Below are 22,809 nucleotides of genomic sequence, written 5' to 3' on the forward strand. Positions count from 1 at the left end.
AATTCACATTATCGAATTAAGAAGAAAAAAAACAAATGGGGCCAAACAAACTAATACCAGTTGTCCATATAACAGAAAGGGTGTCATTTTCACACTCCAAAAAAGTATTGGACAGAAATGACGTGGGATAATAAATTACCAATAAAACTTGGGGGTTCCATCTAGAAGAAATAGTCGAGATAGAGAAACCAAAATACAATCTTTGTTTCTGGCTTCTATAAACCTGGACGTATATGCCCTAAAATCTACAAAACAATTAACTGAGCCTTCTGCCTAATATGATAAACATTTCAAATTTAATTATTGACATTTCTCCTTTCATTCTCTTCGGAACAGCCTTTGAGCACAACATCTTCTGATTTATTTGCTAGTTATGTATTATTGTCACAGGAACAAGCACCCTTTGTGGGATGTTGACCTTATTGAGTTCCCCAATGTACTGGCATTGTTGTCTTCTCCATGGTATAAAATTTCACAACTGTGTTAAGGGGACATTATAGTTTGTCTTCTATAACATAAAAACATATTAGGACTCCCAGTATCTTGTTTTCCAGGTGCTTTCTTGGCTTCCAGATCTCTGATCCATAGAGAAAACCACAGGTTTGTTGGAGCCATTCCTTCACCATTGGAGAAGATGCAAGGAGTTTGGTAACCTTATTCCAATGTCATGGCACTACATGTATGCTCCTACATCCATCACCCTTCTCCTCAAACTACAATGAAAATACTTGATTTATGTTGGGAATATTGATGGTATATAGTGTTGCAAAATAAGGGTTATTTATATCATAAAATGTCTTAATCCCTCACTATACATATAGATATATCTATTTATATAATTTTCTATTTATATGAAATTATGGCTGCCAGTCCATCAAGTTATTTCTCTCTCCCTCTCTCTCAATCAAGACATATATATCTTTGTACATCCTAATATCATAGTTTCTCCCCTACCTCTCTATCCCTAAGATAACTCAGCACTCTCTTTTATCCGTTTACTTATCCCTAAGACATATCTCTTTTAATATCATATATTCTCTCTTCTAATTCAGTGCTTTAAATTAAATGCAAAGTTGATTTGGAGCACAAAATATTTCATTTAAATTTAAATATTTAAGACCATGATGCCAAACTCTGGTAAATCAAATAATTTCTTAAATAATTGGTAGCTTCCCTAATAGTAGGTTCATTTAATTTAAATCACTTTTAATATTAAAACTAATGCCCATCTTAGACGGTTGAACTTGTATTGTTGGCCATGATTCTATGTTTGAATAAAGTTGTGAATAGAGTTATTCGTCTTACGTCATTCCAATTAAGTCAAATGTAGAGGACTGCATTAGGGCTTACGTATAAATAATTGTCTTAATCCCATTTACTATCATAAATTAATCGCTTTACTGGAATTAACTGACATTTATGAGACAATAAAATGTGCAAGCCCATTAAAGATGGATCCTGTATCTTCTCCTAAAGAAAATATAATAAAACTAATTAAAACTGCATTTAAAAGAGTTCTATGTCTTCTCGACCACATTACTGCTCCCCAACAGAACTTGAGCCGAAAATACATGAATAAAACTACGAAAACTCCGAAATTTTCGTCAATTGAGATTTTCAGGTCTGAGAATATGGATATTGTGTCTCCTGCAGAAGGAAAATAGAATTCTCTGTCTTCTTGACTACATTACTGCTCTCAAAACAAAACTTGAACCAAAAATACAAGAATACAGGTATGAAAACTCCGAATTTTTCCTTAATTTACTCTCTCGGATCTGAGAAGATGGATATTGCGTCTTCTGGTAAAGGTAAATCGAATAAAACTAATTAAAACTGGACTTAATAGAGTTCTATGTCTTCTTGACCACATTACTTCTTCCCAAACAGAACTTGAACCAAATATACACGAACACAGCTATGAACACTCCGAATTTTTCCTTAATTTACTCTCTCGGATCTGAGAAGATGGATATTGCGTCTTCTGCAAAAGGTAATCGAATAAAACTAATAAAGACTAATTTTAAAATAACTCTCTGCCTTCTCGACCACACTACGTCTCCCCAAACAGAACTTGAACCGAAAATACACGAACACAGCTACGAACACTCCGAATTATTCTCAGATCAGCGAAAACGTATACAGATTTCTCACCGATCATTTGCCACGAGATCAAGCGCTGGGAGCGGCATCCTTGATGCGGCCCCTAAGAAAACCGCCATACTCCCTCGCGTACTCCTTCACATGGCCGGCAGTGTCGGCGATCCGGCTACGAGCATAGTCTAACCTCTCGGATCCAATCGGATGACCACCTCTCAAGTATTTATACCCCCAGGAAACCGCCGCCACGACCGCCGCGCCAGATCCGCCGGCCAAAACCACCGCCACCGTGACCACGGTCGCCACCGCCGCGGCCGGCATCCACAGAGGAAACGTTAACACTGCCAAAGGCGTCAAGAAGATAACTCCCAGGACTGTCGCCGTGAGGGTTAATCCCGCGAAGAACAGCAAGATCGCTCCAGAAACTACAAGAGTGAGGAATCCGAGCACCTGGCTTGAATTTGGAGACCGATCCACCAGCCTGCGCAAGATCGCCGCGACGCCTCGCTCCGGAGGGCGATCCGCCATGGAGCGAAGAAATGGCGAGTTCTAGAAGAAGGTTGTTGGAAACGGCGGGAAAGAGTATTTATAGGATTCGACATCCACACACGTGTCGGCTATGCGGTTACACGTGTGAGCTCTTCGGTCTTCTAGAACCTTTTTTTAAAAAAAAGACAAATTATGCATAGTTGCCCTTTTAAAAAAAAAAGAAGTAAAAAGTAAATCTATGGCTATGTAACCTTTGTAGACTGTTTTCTCTAGACCTGTATCTGAAACCAGACTGAGAGAGTGGCAATGCTCAGGGACGGATGACGGGACTTTTTATACCAGCGGTATTTATTCTAGATTTACAACCGGCCTTCGTCTGTTTAGCCATCCGATTCCGTCCCAGGGAGATGGAATGAAACAGACTGAAATGGCAAAAACACGGTGTTGGGAAGGACCAACCCAAGGGTTGTACTCGTAGATCGATCCAGTCATGCCCTGGACACCACCTAGTAGGGTTTTATATATGTAAAGTCGTCTGATTCTGTTCCGTCCAAGGGAGATGAAATGGAACTGCCTGAAATGCTGTTCCGTCCCGTTCTGTCTGTCCTAGTTTGTCGTCTATTGCTTGTTCCCGAGCCTTGGACTCAATGTCAGACGGTCAGGTCAGACTAGCTCGTCTGCCATATCCACCATTTAATCGTGCAGGGGTTGATTAAAAGGACCCTTCCCAAACAGGGCAGTTTGAGTGTGACCTTTGTTGGAAGACAAAATTCTGGCCAATGTGGATTAATGACAGTGAATTGTATCCAATACCCTAGTCTTATTTCTCTGGCTATATTGAGAGAGTATTAAATTTAGTGGTTGGGTTGTGTTGGGTTAGCCCGGGTGATCCATGGATCAGACAAAATTGATTCACCTTAGAGGGGCAGGTTGAGGGTGAGGTCAACCTAGATTGATGGTAAATCAATCCAACCATAAATTAATGGGTTGACTAACAACCCAATAGGGCATTCAGACATAGATTTCTGATGCCGATATCAATTGAAAATGAAAAAAAATATGATATCCAGTTTAACCAATATCCAGATATTGGATGACGACATTGGATATCAGTAGCTACAGGAGCAATAACCGATATTGTTCTACACCCCAGTATCAGTGTCAGCCCTCTTTTCAGGGGTTGGGTCAAGATATGGAGTATCATTTTTTGATATTTGAAACATATGTTGAAATATAATTTAAATAATTTATCATACTTGTAAAAAACATATAAACATGTAACTAAACTATTTCGCCTTTATCTTCTTCGGCATACGAATAGTATTATTCATAGTGAAGTTAGTTAATAAATATTCAAATGAGTTTGACACGTTGAAATCATCAAAGGAATATAAAGAGACAGAAGTGATACACTGATGGACAAACTCAACAGAGATTTATCTTTCATTTTCTTTCATACCGGACAACGTCTCCATATAAAAATAAACCGATACTTGGATCTTCGATATATCGATTGTCCAATATTCAATATTCAGTACTATCATCCACCACCATCCTTATCCATTTGGCATCTGTGCTCAATATCCCATATCAGCGTAATTTTAGATATCCATCCGGTATCCGATAATGGCATCTGAAATCGTCTCAATTTCATCTGGATACCGGGACATTAGAGCGTCAAACACTGCTGGTAGGTTTAGCCCAAACAGCAATTAGGTCAACTAAGCCAACCTATTTAGGAGTGCAGGTCTGGGGTCAGATCAACATCGGTTCAGACCATCTTGACATAACCACCCAACCATGACCAGGCGGGTCGAGTGTTATGTTGATGCTGAACCCTACACACAATCTAAGGTTTTGAGATTAGAGTGATAAAACTAATTTGAATTGAGGACGAGATAAACGACGGTTAAAGCCCGATGGAAAGCAAAAATGGGCTCAGTTGAAAAGTTAGATATTCGAAGGTGGGATTATTCTATAAATATATCTAAAAAGAGAGGGGGATAGAGAGATAGTGCTAGAAAGAGATAGATATATAGCTAAATAGATAGAAAAGGCTGCCTAGAGAGAGAAAATCAAAGCCAGGAATATGGAGATAGTCAAGCAAGTTAAAGAGAGATATCAGAGTTAGTTACCGATGAAAAGAGAAATAAAAAGAAAAGAACAAAGTAGAGGAAAAAAGAAATATCTACTATGGTCAGTTGACAAAATACCAGAAAAGGAGTATTTTTTTTAGGTGTCAAGAGAGAAGCGATCATGCAACAACCTCAAGCTTATTTTCTTAAATAGAAGAGATAAATAGAAAAAGTAAAACCCGTAGAAATGGACAGGCTAATTCATGGTAGAAGGAAAAAATATCAAACCCAAAAGGTGCTTACATTGAAGCCTCTTCCTCCTCCATCATGGCTTCTCTCTCTAGCTTATTTTGCTTTGCTAGAGCATCGGAGATGGCTTTTGGGAGGAGAAATCCGGGCCGTTCAATGAACCGAGCCCGGTCCAGGACGAGCGGGTCTCTTTGTGTCAAGTTAACGCCTTCATAAGTCCAGAGAACGAAGGTGGCTTCTCCTTTCAAGCCAAAAGATAGCCAGCCGAGCCCGGCTACAGCGATGTCTATGCTGTTCACTTCCCAGCTGACCCCTGACACCTTTATCTCTCTAGGTTTCCACTGGCCCAATTCAGCCGCCCGATCCAGCCCAATAGGAGGCTGCACACATAGAACAAGAATCTTTTCAGTAAAAATAGAATCTTGCAAACATCATGGCCATAGTTAGTTCATGTTCCTGTGTTTGCCCAAAGTTTGGAATAAGAACACTGCTCATGATTCCATGAAATGAAACATCGTATTTTATAACGTTAAAGTTCGAATGATTATTTTTCTGCATTCATTATGAAATGTTGGATTGTTTATCTAATTTCATTTGGTGTCTTTTTAAACCAAATTCATAATCCTATAGTAATTGATATGGTGTCTACCCTATCTTAAGCCCACTAATGGCGTTATTGTCTTTTGTTCATTTCCCATATGTTTCTTTAAAGATGTAGCCCTCCGCATTGGAGGGCAGGAAAAGATATAATTTTGAAGCCGTAGACTGAATCGACGACGTCCACCCCACTAATGGAGTCTCTTCCCCTTTGCGAAGTACATACCGCCAGATACCACTCACGATACTAACCACGTCAGTTAGTATCATGAATACTTTATAATATTTCCGTCATCACGTTCACAAAATACAGAATATTTTGAGAAATATATATATATATTCTTTTTCTTTTTCTCATTCGACATTTAATCCTAGAGAGGGAAACATTAATCAGACCAACAGGCTGGTGATAGGAATATGAGGTGAACGATGGTATCTTCAATCATTTTATTCTCTCTAAATACTAGTCCGATTCTTATTTTTAGCAAAAATAATTGCGAGGGGATGAATTTTGGATTCACCTGAAGTCTAATGCCGACGTGGTTGCTCCAGATCTCTTCTGCGTTTTCTGTTTTTCCAAGGTGAAGAGACACGCTGGCAGACGCCCACACTGAGACATAAACAGTGGTAACAGAGGACTGCGCCAGGTCCAGCCTCAACAAGCCTCCAACATGAATAGTCTGCCCGGCCTGTTACCATGGAAAATAAATTAAATATATATGTAAATTCTTGCTACTCGTGAAATTATATTTAAAAATAATAAAGTTTAGTATTTTCTGCAAAGGGCCAAAAGTAGAAACTGAATGTTGAAGAACATAACATCTTGAAACTTCATGATTTTGGCCCGAGTGGATTCTAAAATAGACGAGAGATAAAAATTGAATTCTGCTGACAAGGACTATGAATGGGAAATACAAATTTGGGAATTATTCAGAAGAAAAAGGTACCCGACTAAAACGCAAATTCTACAAATTTATCAAGCATTTAATTGAAAGAATATAAATCGATGGCATTACATTAAACACCCATTGATCTTGATATATTTTTGAAAAACACTATGAATGAAAATTTTCAAAAAAAACACTATGAATGGCAAAAACATATTTGGGAGCCCGATTGACGCGCGAATCTACAGATTTATCAAACATTTAACTGAAAAGGCATAAATCGATGATGTGAAAATCTCATAAATCTCTGAAAAACACTCCGAACTCTTGCATCAAATTCAGTGAACCAAGAATGAACCAAAAATCAAAGAAAAAAACATAACCCAGGACCGCAAAACCCAGGAGAATTCGCCGAAGAAACTCGCAGATAACCAATTACCTTGACCCTGTAAGTCCTCGGCCGAAGCTCCTTTCTGATCTCAACCATCTTCTGCTCCTCGCGATTAAGCCTCATGCTCATCAGATTCGAATGAAGAAGACCGGGCGTATCATACAGCTTAGCCTTGGCCGGAAGAACACCCCCAATTCGCAAAATCCCCAAAGTCGTACCAGGGACAGCGGCCTCCGTCAGTCGTGTGATGGGCACTCCTTCCTTCCTCGCAAAGCAGTTTATCAGCGTCGATTTCCCAGCATTCTGAGCACCCACAACCCAAACATTCCCGCGAGGACCGGCAATTTCCTTGATGAAAGCGAGCAAATTTCTAATACCCAGATCTTTGCGAGAGCTCACGAGGAAGACGGCATTCAATTTGGGCGCCCCGTTGGCCCTCGCTCTGTTCCTCACCCAGGAATCCAATCTCGCGGGAGAGATCTGAGAAGGAAGAAGATCGACCTTGGTAGCGACGAGCACGAGCTTGGGCAGCCTTGAATTCTTACCTTTGTTCCCGGCCATGGCTTCGAACAACGACTTAGCCGCGCGCTTGGGGAATGAAGCGTCGAAATCGACGCAATCGACGACCATGACGACCACCGGAGCGCTTGTAGCGGGCTTCATCAGCCGCACGGAGATCAGACGGTCGAAATCGAAGTCCGGGATGAGATTCTCCGATCCTTGGTTCTTCACCTGCCCGTAATTCCTCAGCGAGTGGCAGCGCGCGCAGACGACGTCGCCGGCGGATTGCTCGATTCTTCTGGCTTCTTCTTCTCTCGCCCGTCTCTTCCTCTCCGCCTTGGAGAGCTTCTCTCTGGACTTCCTCTCCTCGGTGATGTTTCCATAGCCGACCCCAGCAGGCCCAAATCCGTCATCCCCGTCAAAAACCCCTCCCTCTTCCTCATCCTCGAAATCATCCTCAAAATCATCCTTAAAATCATCCTCTTCCTCCGAATCAAATCCGTCAATTACTTCCTCTTCCTCTTCTTCTTCCGAAACATCGACAAAATCTTCAATTTCGATCGGTTCTTCGTCGAGGCGGATCGGTTTCTGGAAGAAGCCGGGAAGATTGGGGTCGGCATCTTGCATCACGATCCCGCATCCGGGGCAGACATCGCGGTTTTCGTCATCGTCGCGTCCTTCGCTGACGAGCGCGATCTTCTGGGAGGGGCGGCCGTGCTTCTTCGTTGATCTCGTCGGAGATTGCGCGACGCAACAGCAAGAGAAAACTGACCTAGACGTGGAATTCGTCGTCTGATGGAGACGGAGGAAGGAGAAGATCTGACGTTTCTGAGAAGGATTGGAGAATTGGAGGGGTCGTCGGCGAGCTTGGATTTGGGGAGAGGGCGAGAGGGCGGAGAAGACGTCCGCCATTGCTGCTGAGCTCGAGCTCGGTCGAGCTTGCCTTCTTCCTTCTTCTGTGAAGATAAGAGCGGAGAGCCGGTATTTATAGTTTTTGAGTTTGAAATCTCCTGCCAATCATAACTCTCCACGTCACCCATTTCCGTGAACTTCCACTTTCGGTATTTGTGTTTTATTTTGTTGAATTATATGGCGAGTACAAAGCAGGTGATTATTAGATTATTATTAGAATCTATAAATTCATGTATTGTAAACAAGGCAGTATTTATAATCGCAAAGTGGACATGAATACAAGGCAGTATTTATAATCCCCTGCCAATCATAACTCGCCACGACACCCATTTCAGTGAATTTCTAATTCGGGTATTTATGTTTTATTTTGTTGAATTATAAAGAGAGTGCAAAGGTGTTAATGTATATTAAATAGTGAACCAGAACTCTCCGCGTCACTCGCTTCAGTGAATTTTGAATTGGGGTATTTATGTTATATTTTGTTGAATTATAGAGAGCGTGAAGGTGGTGATTATTGGGATATTATCTGAATCTAGTAATTAATTTATTGTAAATGGTAGACATGAACAAAAGGCAGTAATTGAAACTGCCTGCAAATCATAACTCTCCATATCACTCGTAGCAATGAATTTCTACTTCAGGTATTTATGTTTTATTTTGTTGAATAATAAAGAGAGTGCTAAGATGGTGATTATAGGGTTATTTTCTGAATCTAGCAATTCATTTATTGTAAATAGTGGACATGAACACAAGGCAGTATTTGATATGGCCTGCAAATCATAACTCTCCACGTCGCCCGATGCAATTAATTTCTACTTCAGGTATTTATGTTTTATTTTTGTTGAAAAATAAAGAGTATGCAGATGGTGATTATTGGGTTATTTTCTGAATCTAGTAATTAATGTATAGTAAATAGTGGACATGAATACAAGGCAGTATTTGAAATTGCCTGCCAATCATTACTCTCCACATCACTCGTATCAATGAATTACCACTTGGGGTATTTTGTTTTACTTTGTTGAATTATAAAGAGAGTGTTTATTGGGTTATTATTTGATTTTATCTAGTAATTAATGTATTGTGAATAGTGGACATGAATACAAGGGAGTATTTGAAATTGCCTCCCAATCATAACTCTCCATGTCACGCATTTCGGAGAATTTCTACTTGGGGCATTTATGTTTTATCTTATTGAATGTTTCAGAGAATGCGAAGGTGGTGATTATTGGGATATTATTTGAATCTAGTAATTAATGTATTGTAAATAGTGGACATGAATACAAGGCAGAATTCGAAATCTCCTTCCAACCATAACTCTCCAGGTCACTCGTATAATAAATTTCCACTTTCAGTATTTATGTTTTATTTTGTTGAATTGTAAAGAGAGTGCAAAGAAGGTGATTATAGGGTTATTAGTTGAATCGAGTAATTAGTGTATTGTAAATAGTGGACATGAATAGAAGACAGTTTTTGATTCATGAGAGCAGGATGTATCAAATTTTTAGTAGCATGGTACATTTACATACGTTTTATGCTCAGTTGATGATAGGCAGACAAAGAAACGATTTTAAATGAGTTTTTCTTGAGGCAGAAAGAGATATTGAGTTAGATATGTCTTAGTGAAAAAAATCTGGTATTGAGAGTTGTGAGGGGTGAAACTCAACGAAAACAAAGAGGAACTTGGAAAGTATGAAGTGCAGACTGAAAGCCAAATTACATCCAACATGTTAGCATACTTCCAATATATTTCAAACTTATATGAGAGGACCTTCTTGCATAAAGAAAGACTTGGAAGCCAATATGAAAGGACCTTCTTGCATAAAGAAAGACTTGGAAGCCAATATGAAAGGACCTTCTTGCATAAAGAAAGACTTGGAAGCCAAAATGAAAGGACCTTCTTGCATAAAGAAAAACTTGGAAGCAAAAAATATATGCTTTAATTCTAGTGCCACCCTCCTTAAACTTGTAACGAAGGCCAGTTTCTATTCTGATCTAAATATGCACACTTATTTATTTTGATATTTTCCATATTTTATGAGTACAATAAGAGGGAGGAACATATAAGTTGAGGGTTATTAAACTTAATAATGAGCAACGAATTTCAGGGATCGTAACATTAAACATAATATACATTCACATAATGAGGTTTCCTAGTCATCATAATAGTGAGATTTTTTATAACAAAGGTGATTTTGATGCTTTAACAACGATGTCAAATTTATTCTATATTTATAAATCGGAATGTATTAAGCCTAATTTTACTCATGGTCAATGGTCTTGTGCTTTTTAAAAAAGTACCATTGAGTGTTACATGAATAAGTATATAGATGTTATTGAGATGTAATGATTTTATGTTTGACATGATAATGATATTTATATTTAATTTCGAACAGGCATTAATACATAATTTATAGCTTCCAACGAGCAAGCCCTTTTGTGGATCTCATACAATATCCAAGATCCCATTGAATTTGTAATCCAATACACAAATCACGAACTACGTAAGTTTATATTCTAATACAAATTCTATGAAATGAAATGTAGATAATCTACAAAGACATAAAGATGTTGGGTTAACTTAGACGATCAATAGTAACGATTGGATTGATATCTGAGATTGATTGATTATCTACATAGTTAGTGTTTTTCAAAAACTTTATTTGTATTCATCATACAAAATATCTATTACCATTGGTTTTAATTAAATTGACATTATTTTTTAAATTGGTCCAATAGGGAACCAGCAGAGAAAGGTATAAATACTATGTATTTAACCGTATAACTTTGAATAATTAGTATCAGAGCCATAGGTGATGTATTTGGATTCTGGCAACAACATATTGGATCAGGCTAGTTTTGGTGGGTTTTTTGGTGCGATGGTCATCTGAACTTGTTGAGAGTTTTTGATTGCATAACTTCATTTTGTGCCGCATAGAATGCATTAAATATTTAATATTCTCTTTCAAGGAGTTATCGATTATATCATGGTTTTTATGATATGGATCCCAACATTTTTTCTAAAACATACAGCCAATTAAGTAAAGGAAAAAATATATTATTATATCACATTAAAATAAAGTTAATGGATATTGTGAGCCTTAAATAAATTCCAATGTTTCCACATTGAGCACATGCTTAGAAATCTAAAGACTAACATCATGATGAGTGGGAAACCACGACAAGATCTTATAAGTGCACACAAGTCCTGAGATGAACTTAATGTTCCAGGTATTATAGATATTTCTTTCTGATATAATATTCGTAAAGATGTGATTTTCTAAGTCAAAATATATATCCATATGAATCCATGAATGGTATTATATGTAGGCGTCAGTCATGTTGATTCATGCCATAGTTATTTGTCTGTATATTTGAGACACCAAAGACATATTGTGGATGGATGGCTATATTTTGACGAGTCCCTGGTCGCAATATTTGAATTAAACTTAGCTCAAATATAGCAAAATGTATACAAAGGTGACTAAGTGGTGAATGTAGGATCACCCACCCTCTATATACGAGGATATTGTCTCCATAAATAAGAGCATTTGAAATATGTGGTCAGGATAGTAGAGTAATGGAGAATATGATATATGTTGTGCATATATACTAACTAGAGCCACACATTAGGGTTTGGTGGTTAACCATACCCCAGGTCATATGGATGAACTATTATAAATATATGATAAATGATGGCAGTAGAGGATCCATGAAATAGTTCCTTATTACTATACACCTGCATGAGAACAAGAAAGTAGTTTGGTACTTATGGGCTAGAAACCAAACTTATTGATTGGGTTTAAGTGATCCTTGATTATTTAATATATGTGTTGATATACCAACTTAGTAAGTATGACCAATAAATTTAATTATACAAACTTGAATGCTTTATACGCCTAGAGGGTCACAAGCACAATCTAAGGATGTTGTTAAATATACTTAAATCATAATGTCTTTTTTGAAAGCCTCCCAATTAATTATCAGTAGAGGGTGCACCCATTTTAGATGTCCATGATAGCAAAATACTGGGCCCCCTATTTCTTTTTCCCATAGATTTCTCTCTCATCTACTGAGACTATATAGTAAGAAGATCAAATATTGGATAATATTTAGATGGCATTCAGAGTCTACAGGTTGGGTATGTGGAAAACTATCACATACCTTATAGGTTGAAAAATCTGCTATATGGGGAGTTTCCGAGTAGCAAAACTATCACATACAATTTCCTCATTGTACCAGTTGCATATGTAGTAAGTACCACTTGATTCTTCATGATAAAAGCTAAAATCATGTGGGCCCAGCCTTCCTTGAATCTACTGTTATGTGGCATAGTTGGCCAGATGGCCCAAAAAATTTGCAGATTTGTTATGACCTGATATGCACTATGACTTTCATTTATTTTGGTATGTTATGGAATTTTCTAACATCCATTTTTTGGAGATATTACAACTATTTATCGATATACATTTGTGGGATTAAGTAAAGCTTAATTCTCTAAATAATGATAAGCTGAATTTTACTGTTATTGGCTAGATTAAGTACTATTGTAGTTTGAAATCAACTTATATAATAGTATGTATAATGCATCCTCTATCTTAAGATGTACATGAGGAGCAGAGGGGTCGTCCATAAGGAAGATATTTAGAATGGAGTTTTAATATATTTAATATTGATTGGATATGATATTCAGGGAACATCAGATCTCTGTGATTCAGTATGGATGATCTATGTTGATTTCCTTTATAAATAAAAAGGTAGATCATTAGAGATCTTATGGGAAAAGAATTGAGAAGATGAAGTTAGGATATATGAGCAAAAATGAAGAGAATACAGGTCCTAACTTCATTCAACATGATCCTCAAAAGAAGATCCAGAATCAGAAGTGTAATGAGATAAAGAGAGTACTTAATATAGGGTGTTTAAATATTAGATGTTGGTGAAGAATGTAGCAATTCATAGGAAGGCAAGGAATAGGTTATCCATCTAATGTTTATGATATTTTTCTGTCTGATAATAGAATTTGATCATTAACTTACTTTTGTTTGAATCATGATAAGGCCTAGCACATTTTGCCCTAGCCAAATACTATTTAAGAGAACCCAAATCAAGATCAATTAAGATAGAAACTGAAAATCAAATAAAATACCCTGAGTGCAGACTATGGTCAATGATCCAATAATGAAAGAGAGAAATAAAATTAGGAATTTATACCTAGAATAGAGGGGTGACATAATTCCATTTTTACCCCATGGTTTTCCTTAATTTTATTTTTTTAATATTCTGCTGGTCAACCCATCAATCTGGATTGAAAGAGGATACAATGAAAAACTAGCCTTAAAAGTTTGAGCTCAATCTGAGGGTTGGATCTTCAGATATCCTGACTTGAATATGGAGTAATCTACGGCGTTTGATCCTTTTGGCCTTCATCCTATCAACAAAGTTCGCAGTAAAACCCCTCTGCTTTTGCACAATTTTATTTTGACCCCATCTGAAAAATCTTTGGATAGATGACCTTCTGCTTCGCAATCACCTTTATTATCCCTCCTATTTTACCTTAAAATTTCCGAAAAGCCCTCTATTTCTCCCATTTATTCATTTGTGATCTCTAGGTAATTAAAATTATGTACTAAACTATGTAAAAATTATCTTTAAAATTGGTAGGCCTAGTGAAATAAGGCGTGTTTCAGATCCATCAAGATGTTTTTTGGGGTTATTGGTAAATTGACAAAGAGCAATAGAGATGAGGAGTAGCTCGCCTGCAGCTGCAAATCATCGAGGTTGTGTCAAAACATAAGCAACTAAAGTTTTTTCATGTCATTATAAAATTTCTTCTTTCAAATTGAGATGAAAAATATTTCTGATCTTCAAACCCCTTTAATATCACCTTTACATATTCTCACATCATTCCCAAAGACGCATGAATAACAATATCACAACAAATTAACATAACACAACAAAGTAATAACATGATTAGATCAATTCTGCTTATGTTTATGTTTATGTTTCGTACACAAAATTTAATATATAAAGAAAACTATTGGTTAAATATTCCCAAATCATAGCTTTATTTGGATGTTTGTTTTGGCCATTGAGCTTGCTCAGATCAACAATACATAATCATGTGTAGTTTTATAGTTAAAATTCTAAACAGATGAAACTTATTAAAATCTTATGAGACCTTAAGTTGTTGTAAAATGCATTAAGAGGGGGAAAGAAGTGCCTTTTTCTATTTATGATTGATTTTATTCTTTTTAAGTTCACTGGGTTACACTGACCTCAACTTGTCTCTTTAAGGGTGATCATTGTGATCCACTTTTAGGGACCCAAATTTATGTAATCCATCCATTTTAGAGTCTTCAATGAACCATTGAAATCATACCTGGTTATAATATTTACAGCTTACTTGCACATTCATCTTACGGACACTCTTACTAAATCTCTTTGGTTTTTCATGTCCACCCCCCTAGCTCAGGTATACTTGAAGAGATCTCCTTGCTCTTCTCGGTTGTCATCAGCCTCAGTGCACCTGTTCCCTATAGTCAAGCTGGAAAAACAAAGCAGTTGAATCTATTAACTCAGCTCTTCAATTTACTTACCAAATCACAAGCATCTGAATCCTCATTTCCTTAGAAGCTAATCAGAAATAGGACCTTCTATAGTTTCATGTAAAAACTGTAGTTCTACACTATCATCTCGACAAGGAAGTTGACATGAAGCCACATCATGGCTACGAGATCCCAGATATATTGTCTTCATAAGACTCTCTATGGACTCAAACAAATCCTTAATGCATCGGGGTTTGAGTGATTTACACAGGCAATGTAACAACTTAAGTATCATCAGTCGAATGGGGATCACAATCTTTTCTATTAATGATTGCTAGACTATATCATTCTTCTTAGTGTATATATTGATGATAAAACTATCACCGAAAAGTACTCCGGAGGGATTGCTACTTTAAGTCACCAACTAATCAATTCGACCTTAAAAGCATAGCTCCTCTCAAATGCTGGCATTGAGGTCAGCCATTCGTCAGTTTGTATCATGATATCTTAGTAGAAACATATCTATCATCTTCTCGATGAGAGTGGTTATCTACAGTGACAACACATCTCCTCCCCCATTGATGTAAATCTCAAACTTAAACAGCGCCTTAATGAACTGAACACTGCTTCTCTCACCTATTAGTGTCTGATCGACGAACTCATTTAGCCACAATACTTACCATCCTAAAATATCTCATTTGTAGGCTACCAATGGGATTCTACATCACTTGAAGGGAACTATTTGGCATAGCTTCATCTTTACCGGATGTATGGCATTGCATCTCAAACTTTCTAGCATCTCTGATTAAGCTGGCGCGTAGGTTGTTATCTCAATTCTATGACTGGGTACTACTCTTGCATGGATTCATGGCGTACAAGCAGTGTGATATGCCCTTATCTAGCATTGAAGCTGCATACAAGATCTTAGTAAGGGCATTTGGGAAACACTTTGGATTCATGGCATCCTCCATGAGTTGGGTTTCTCGCGGCTGCAACCTAGTACCCTTCGATAAAAAATATTCAATCAGCTCGGCCCCCAATCCTATTCAACATGATTGAACCAAACACATGGAGATTAACTACCACTTTATGAAAGGTAAAATTGACTCCCAAGTTATCAGGATGATTGATGAAGTGATTTTGAGTTTTTAAAATATACACATCTTAGAGTCATTCTATGCATCATTTTACTGATGTTATCCTTATTTTACTATAAAACCCCATTCCATTCATTTATTCTGGAAAAACTTAAAATCACCATTCTTACCGAAATTCTACCTAATTTTAAGGCTATTTTATGTAATCTAGAATATGTTTTGAAAGTACTATCTCTAATTGCATTAATTCTGACTCTAGTGGTATTTTGTATTTGAGCAGGGGATAAAAATGCATTAACGAAAAACAAGAGAAGACCAAAAAAAGGGGGGTTGTAGTAACCAAGAAGTAGTAGCTGGCCACCAGCCGGCAAGTGCCACTGCACAAGGAGTCTCTCCAAAGGCTGGAACACACGTACAGAGCGTTCCGTGCAATTTTGAAATGTGATGCGATGACGTGATATATGTATGTACGTGCGATGAATTTTGAAAGATGCAATCCGTGCAATTCAAGTGTGGTACACACGTACAGAGCTTGTGCACAAGCATTGGGGGAGATGGTAAGTTAATTCAAATGTTAGAGAAACAGGGCGATTATAGAGTAAGTTTTGTTTTCAATTCTTCCGATATCGGAAGAATTGGGGTAAAAAGGGATTACCTTGAGTTTCTGCTAGTAAAGATTTAACAAGAGGAACCGGTCACCTGCGCAGTTATCTTTCTGTGCTTCGAATGTGTTGTAGGTATGGAGGTCGTTTCTTCCTCGTTAAGAAACCTACCTCTTTGAGACTAAAGAATACACTCTCGAGACTTATTTTAACCTATACACGCTTTAGTCTACTTGACCATTTTTGGTCCTCTTAATTGGGCGACATTTTTTGTCATTTTCGAACGTTGAAAATACAAAAGTCCGACGGTCCACTGTGCGGGAAACAATCCCCGGCTAGTGCCCCAAAAATGACTGAAATAGAAGAGCAAAATGCTAAGTTTGGTTATTATAATCGGAAGACCAGAGATAATATTTACGACGATAATGGTTTGGATGCTGCAATAACTTTGCGAACCACTACCCGGTGTACACGAACAAAGAGAGAAACAAAGAGAGAGAAAGAGACTATGTCATTAAATAAGAAGACGAAGCGAATATTTATGACGCCAGAGACAAGAAAAGGGACATTATTCGGGGCTGCGAATTTTCCAAATTCAATCGAACATAAATGATAACTACCCTGATTTTCTATAAATATTTATTCTTCTAACGCGGCTGGTTTTACCCCGTCGATGCTTCCAAAACTTACTGCATTGAGCGTAGCATTATCCACTTCCTCGGACTCTCCCTTTCTCTTTCTCCCTCTCTCCCTCTCTCCCTTACTCTTTGGCTATCGCAAAGTCTATTGCCGCCGAATTAGAAGACACAGAGTGACGCTGACTTCCAATGGGAGAGAAAAATACTCGTTCACATACTGAGAGAGAGAGAGAGAGAGAGAGAAAGAGATTCCATCCGCGTTCCCGGATCGTTCTGACCCATTCAACACGTTAGCGTAACTTAGGTTCCACGCCGGCGAGTGTCTTAGAGTCAGCTTCTTCCTTTTCCTTCTCCGATAAATCTGCACCACTGAATCCGCTGCTATTCCACATCACACGCCCCAAGTTTTTGCCACCGAATTTTCTCTCCGCTAAGCTTCATTCTTATCTCTTTCTTCTGTGCGTTAAATTTTCCCTCGTCAAAAAAGAATCACTTTCAGAGAAACCAGCTTGGAGATTCGTAAGGCGCTTTTTAATGGCAGAGAAGGTACGTCTCCCTCCAAATATTATCTCTCGTTCCCCCCCCCCCCCGGAATTCAATATAAAAATATGATAACTTTAAACGATGGACTCATCTAACGGGGAATGATTCGATATGATTACAGAAGATCGTGGTGACGGTGGATGTTGCCGACGACGATGAGAAGCGGAAAGCAATGATGGCGGTCTCCGTCCTCCCAGGTACCCAGAAACCTCTCTCTCTCTCTCTCTCTCTCTCTCTCTCTCTCTCTCTCTCTCTCTCTCTCTCTCTCTCTCTCTCTCTCTCTCTCTCTCTCTCTCTCTCTCTCTCTCTCTCTCTCTCTCTCTCTCTCTCTCTCTCTGTAACGCTTTCCTCTCTCTTCTCTCTTTTCTCCTCCATCTCTCTCTCTCTCTCTCACGCTCTCCCCTCTCTTCTCTCTTTTCTCCTCCCTCTCTCTCTCTCTCTCTCTCTCTCTCTCTCTCTCTCTCTCTCTCTCTCTCTCTCTCTCTCTCTCTCTCTCTCTCTCTCTCTCTCTCTCTCTCTCTCTCTCTCTCTCTCTCTCTCTCTCTCTCTCTCTCTCTCTCTCTCTCTCTCTCTCTCTCTCTCTCTCTCTCTCTCTCTCTCTCTCTCTCTCTCTCTCTCTCTCTCTCTCTCTCTCTCTCTCTCTCTCTCTCTCTCTCTCTCTCTCTCTCTCTCTCTCTCTCTCTCTCTCTCTCTCTCTCTCTCTCTCTCTCTCTCTCTCTCTTTGGCTGGCTCTCTCTGTCTCTCTCGCTCTCTCTCTCTCTCTGGCTCTCTCTCTCTCTCTCTCTCTCTCTCTCTCTCTCTCTCTCTCTCTCTCTCTCTCTCTCTCTCTCTCTCTCTCTCTCTCTCTCTCTCGCTCTCTCTCTCTCTCTCTCTCTCTCTCTCTCTCTCTCTCTCTCTCTCTCTCTCTCTCTCTCTCTCTCTCTCTCTCTCTCTCTCTCTCTCTCTCTCTCTCTCTCTCTCTCTCTGTCTCTCTCTCCCTCTCTCTCTCTCTCTCTCTCTCTCTCTCTCTCTCTCTCTCTCTCTCTCTCTCTCTCTCTCTCTCTCTCTCTCTCTCTCTCTCTCTCTCTCTCTCTCTCTCTCTCTCTCTCTCTCTCTCTCTCTCTCTCTCTCTCTCTCTCTCTCTCTCTCTCTCTCTCTCTCTCTCTCTCTCTCTCCCTCTCTCTCGCTCTCTCTCTCTCTCCCTCTCTCTCTCTCTCTCTCTCACTCTCTCTCTCTCTCTCTTTTCTCCTCCATCTCTCTTCATTCTCTCACGCTGTCCTCTCTCTTCTCTCTTCTCTCCTTCATCTCTCTTCTCTCTCTCTCTCTCACGCTCTCCTCTCTTCTCTACTCCATCTCTCTTCTCTACTCCTCTCTCTTCTCTCCTCTCTCTCTCTCTCATGCTCTCCTCTCCTCTCTCTTCTCTCTCACACACACACGCTCTCCTCTCTCTTCTCTCTTCTCTCCCCCATCTCTTCTCTCTCTCTCTGTGTCTCTCTCCCTCCCCCTCCCCATTCTCTCTCCCACTCTCCTCTCTCTCCTCTCACTCTCTGTCCATCTCTCTCTGTCTCAATGAATCTATTTATCTACTTATCAATCTCTCTCTTTCTCTCTATAAATCTATCTTTATATATCGTTGTTGTTTCTCGGTAATATTTGGATGTTCTGATCGTCTTCTTCTTCATTGTCTGCTCCAGGGATCAATTACATGTCCATGGACATGAAGGAGAAGAAGATGACCGTGATCGGCACGATCGACCCCGTCAAGGTTGTGGAGAAGCTCAGAAAGCGCTGGAACGCGCATATTATCACCATTGGTCCCAAGGAAGAACCCAAGAAAGCGGAACCCAAGAAGGGGGACCCAAAGAAGGAGGAGCCGAAGAAGGACTCTGCGGAGCATCTCGCAGAGCTCGTGAAGCTCTACCGAGCCTACAATCCCCACTTGACCACACACTACACGGTTATCAGCAAAGAAGAGGACCCCAATTCCTGCGTCATCTGCTGAAACCTAATCTGTTGTACAGGATCGGAGTTGAGTGGCCGCAGCTCATGTAAATTCAATCGGCGCTGCTTTCGGAGAGTGCTATGTAAATCAAGTTATTCTTTCATCCTTTTCTTTGATGAAGCATATTTTCCGCCTCTGTTCGTAGGTTATTTCTACAGATGCTGAATTATTACAAACTTGTCCTCATCATTCCCCTCTCAGTTGCCACTATTCAACTTTGTTTAACGTGAGAAAGGGATAGCGACAGAGACAGTGTGACACCATTGAGTTGGAGAATTCCTAAAGCAAACGTTGTTTAAGAATTAATGTCAAGCTTGACGAAGTTAATATCTCAACCACGTAGAACTGAAAGAACTTGTGTTATTTTCTATCCGTAAAAGAAATCATTTTCTTGGATTGAGAAGTCGAGAAGCACAAAGAAGCTAATTCCTTTTGTGCGTTATCCGTATCAAGATTGGAGGTAATCTGAAGGAGCTGTTGAAAGTTGAAGGTCAAGGTATTTGGGTGAAAATGAATAAATCGGTGCTTTTATGAATATTCACTATAGCCTAAGCAAGCTAGATATACCATTCGTTAATTTTTAAAGGGTATAAGGGTGTCCTAGGATAACCTTTCTTCTATCATTAAAAATAAGACAGAAGAAAGAAAGTTCGTAGACATGCTAAACTTCGAAAAACTTTTCTATCTAATTTTCTTTCAACATGAGAATCGTTTCGAAGCAGCTCCATCAACTCCTTCAAAAAGAAAACATCCGAAATCAAAGGAAAATAAAGAAAATGCCAAAAAGATAAGTAATTAGAAATATACGTGCCCGCAAAATACCGACTTGTTAAAGCTTTGAAAATGGATAAAAAAAATTAAAAGCTTTAAAATGATTAAAAAGAGCAGCCAATTTCAGAAGGATGGAAATTAGATTAGAGTCGAAATAATAGAGGAAAATAAATAACAATAAAGATAAAATAACAAAATATAAAATTGAAATGGGAATGATATTGTATCATTATTAATTATTCTCAGCAATCAAAAATTGGATTACATTAGAGATAATCGCAGTTAAAATTTAGGGAAACTTTGTAGATGATAAAAAGTTCTCAAAAGAGTTACATAATTTATATTAATAATTTTCAAATGATACAAAATGTTTTAGTTTATTTTCTAGAGAGAAATAAAGGAGATAAGTTTCATATGAATAATTAGATTTGTACTGACAATAAAATTATAAGGTTGAAAACGTTTTAATGATATGAAAAAACATGATAAACAATATACAAGAATGAATTTTATGATTTATTTAAAATAAAATTATGTTAGATTCATTTCGGAAGATTAAAGTGGTTAAATATGTATTTTGAATGACACTCTAATTTTTTGAGATTTAATGTATCTTTTTATGGATTTATTGATTTCATATTCATAATTAAATATTTGTATATAATAAACTTAATGCATTTTGTGAATAAAAGAAGGAAGTTTTGGGATAAATCAAGTTTTCTTGGGGGATAATAGCATGGTACATCCCAAACTGTTACGAAAATCTGAGATCTACCCTTAACTTTTTTTTTAGCACCGTATATCCCCAACTCATGATATTGAAAAGTGGCTATCCCGGTAACGTCATGGATCTCCACGTCGCCGGCCAGGTGGAATCATGGCCAGGTGGAATCCACCTGGCTGCCACGTGGATATCCATGTCATCACCGGGATAGCCACTTTGAGATTAATTAAAGGGAAGGGGGAGAGAGAGAGACGCGTTTGAGTGGGAGAAGAGAAGGAGATCAAGAGAAGGAGAGAAGAGGGCGCTGCCTCGACCTCCTCTCCGACGCAGAAGCAGGCACAGGAAGAAGGCGCTTCTTCAGGGGTGGCGAGGGCCATGGACAGCACAGAGTCTTCCGCCGGTCGCAGAGAGATCGAGGGCCGGCGCCGGGGCTCTGGCAAGGGGAAGGATTCGGCGGACAAGGGGAAGGAGAAGGAGAAGGAGCAGGATGTTTCTAGGGCAAGGGAAAGGGAAAGAGTTGCAGAGGGAATTCTAGGGTTGAACATCGAATCCGGCGGGCGTGGAGACGACGACGACGACAGTGACAGCGCCGGGATACTTCCCTCGGCGCCGGCCTCGACGATCTCTACGGCTCTTCTCTCCTTCTCTCGGTCTCCTTCAACGTGGGCCAAGACCTTCCTCTCTAGCCATGTCTTGTTCCTTCTGGCAACAGTTGCCTGTTCAAAATTGGAATAGACACAGATAGAGTGGTAACCAGCTTGCTTCATCACAAACGTTGTCTCGCAGCCATAACCGCGCTCATTGATTTCTTCCATCTTCACTTTGGCTGGGAATCTACGAGATCGTCGGTACAGTGGTTTGATGGGAGATTTGGCTTGGTCCCCCATGGCTGTTCATCCTCTTTGATTCTCTCTAGGCGCAAAAAAAGAATTTTATTGAGGAGAGGAATGAGCACCAGATGTTGTGAAAAGAGTTTCTTTGAAAATTCTAGCCACAAATTATATAATCTGTAATGTTCCTTGACTTTATTTATAGAGTTCAGATGTGCGGCTATTTGTGATGTTAAATCCCATCTGGTTTACTAAAATCCCATTCTAGATTCATTATATTATTTTACGTGAATAAAACGATGTTTTCATCTGGGCTATATTTAGATTGTTAGCATTCCATTCATCAAAATTTTCCACGTTTTTTTTTCTTCAAAAATAAAAGGGCAGCTAGCAAAAATTCTGCACAAATCTTCTGCATACTCGGTTGTTGTGAGGTGTTTAACTGTTGTTCATGAGGTGGAATGATAGTCTCTTTCGCTATAACTATCTTTCAGTACTTATTTATTTCATCATAGTCTCTATTTCTCTATCCTTCAATCACTCCAGAAATGGCACTGATCAAGAAATATATGGTACATATTTCCTTGTGGTAGCACCAACCATTCCAGAGGAACAAGATTTGTCATTAGATTTCATTTCAGAACCATGTGCTCAAAGTACTCCCTCATAGGCACTGAAAAAGACCAAATGATATGGGGAGCTGGAGTCAAATCCAACCACACGTCACAATGAAAGCAGAGTCATAAAACTTGTGCATGATAACTTGACTGAGGGGAATGAAGAAATTTCAAACTGCAAGAAAGTAGTATGAATCGTCACATTATCCAATTACAAATTGTGTCTCATTCAATTGAAGCTGCAAATTTAATTTTCCAGCGTT

General features: G+C 38.9%; 3 protein-coding genes across 5 annotated transcripts; 1 reads left to right on the forward strand and 2 right to left on the reverse strand.

Annotated features, from left to right (window-relative positions):
* Positions 1 to 1,994: 1,994 nt before the first annotated feature.
* Positions 1,995 to 2,636, reverse strand: LOC144700756 (oleosin G-like). Its single transcript, XM_078572261.1, has one exon. It carries the CDS (start codon positions 2,623 to 2,625, stop codon positions 2,170 to 2,172), a length of 456 nt encoding a protein of 151 aa, XP_078428387.1. The 5' UTR covers positions 2,626 to 2,636; the 3' UTR covers positions 1,995 to 2,169.
* Positions 2,614 to 8,243, reverse strand: BPG2 (P-loop containing nucleoside triphosphate hydrolases superfamily protein). Of its 3 annotated transcripts, none has more exons than XM_078572259.1 (4): positions 6,834 to 8,243; positions 6,029 to 6,196; positions 4,965 to 5,290; positions 2,614 to 2,754 (listed from the first exon to the last, which is right to left on the reverse strand). In XM_078572259.1, exons 1-4 carry the CDS (start codon positions 8,196 to 8,198, stop codon positions 2,748 to 2,750), a joined length of 1,866 nt encoding a protein of 621 aa, XP_078428385.1. In that variant the 5' UTR covers positions 8,199 to 8,243; the 3' UTR covers positions 2,614 to 2,747. The 3 variants fall into 3 exon arrangements, with proteins under 3 accessions (XP_078428385.1, XP_078428386.1, XP_078428384.1); XM_078572260.1 differs by lacking the exon at positions 2,614 to 2,754 and adding an exon at positions 4,222 to 4,240; XM_078572258.1 differs by lacking the exon at positions 2,614 to 2,754 and adding an exon at positions 4,327 to 4,435.
* Positions 8,244 to 17,447: 9,204 nt separating this feature from the next.
* LOC144700757 (heavy metal-associated isoprenylated plant protein 39-like) lies at positions 17,448 to 19,780 on the forward strand. The gene is made up of 3 exons (XM_078572262.1): positions 17,448 to 17,626; positions 17,745 to 17,820; positions 19,297 to 19,780. Exons 1-3 carry the CDS (start codon positions 17,615 to 17,617, stop codon positions 19,602 to 19,604), a joined length of 396 nt encoding a protein of 131 aa, XP_078428388.1. The 5' UTR covers positions 17,448 to 17,614; the 3' UTR covers positions 19,605 to 19,780.
* The last annotated feature ends 3,029 nt before the right edge of the window (positions 19,781 to 22,809 follow it).

The sequence above is a fragment of the Wolffia australiana genome, chromosome 3 (genome assembly GCF_029677425.1).
Source record: "Wolffia australiana isolate 7733 chromosome 3, ASM2967742v1".
In the NCBI taxonomy this organism is placed as follows: domain Eukaryota; kingdom Viridiplantae; phylum Streptophyta; class Magnoliopsida; order Alismatales; family Araceae; genus Wolffia; species Wolffia australiana.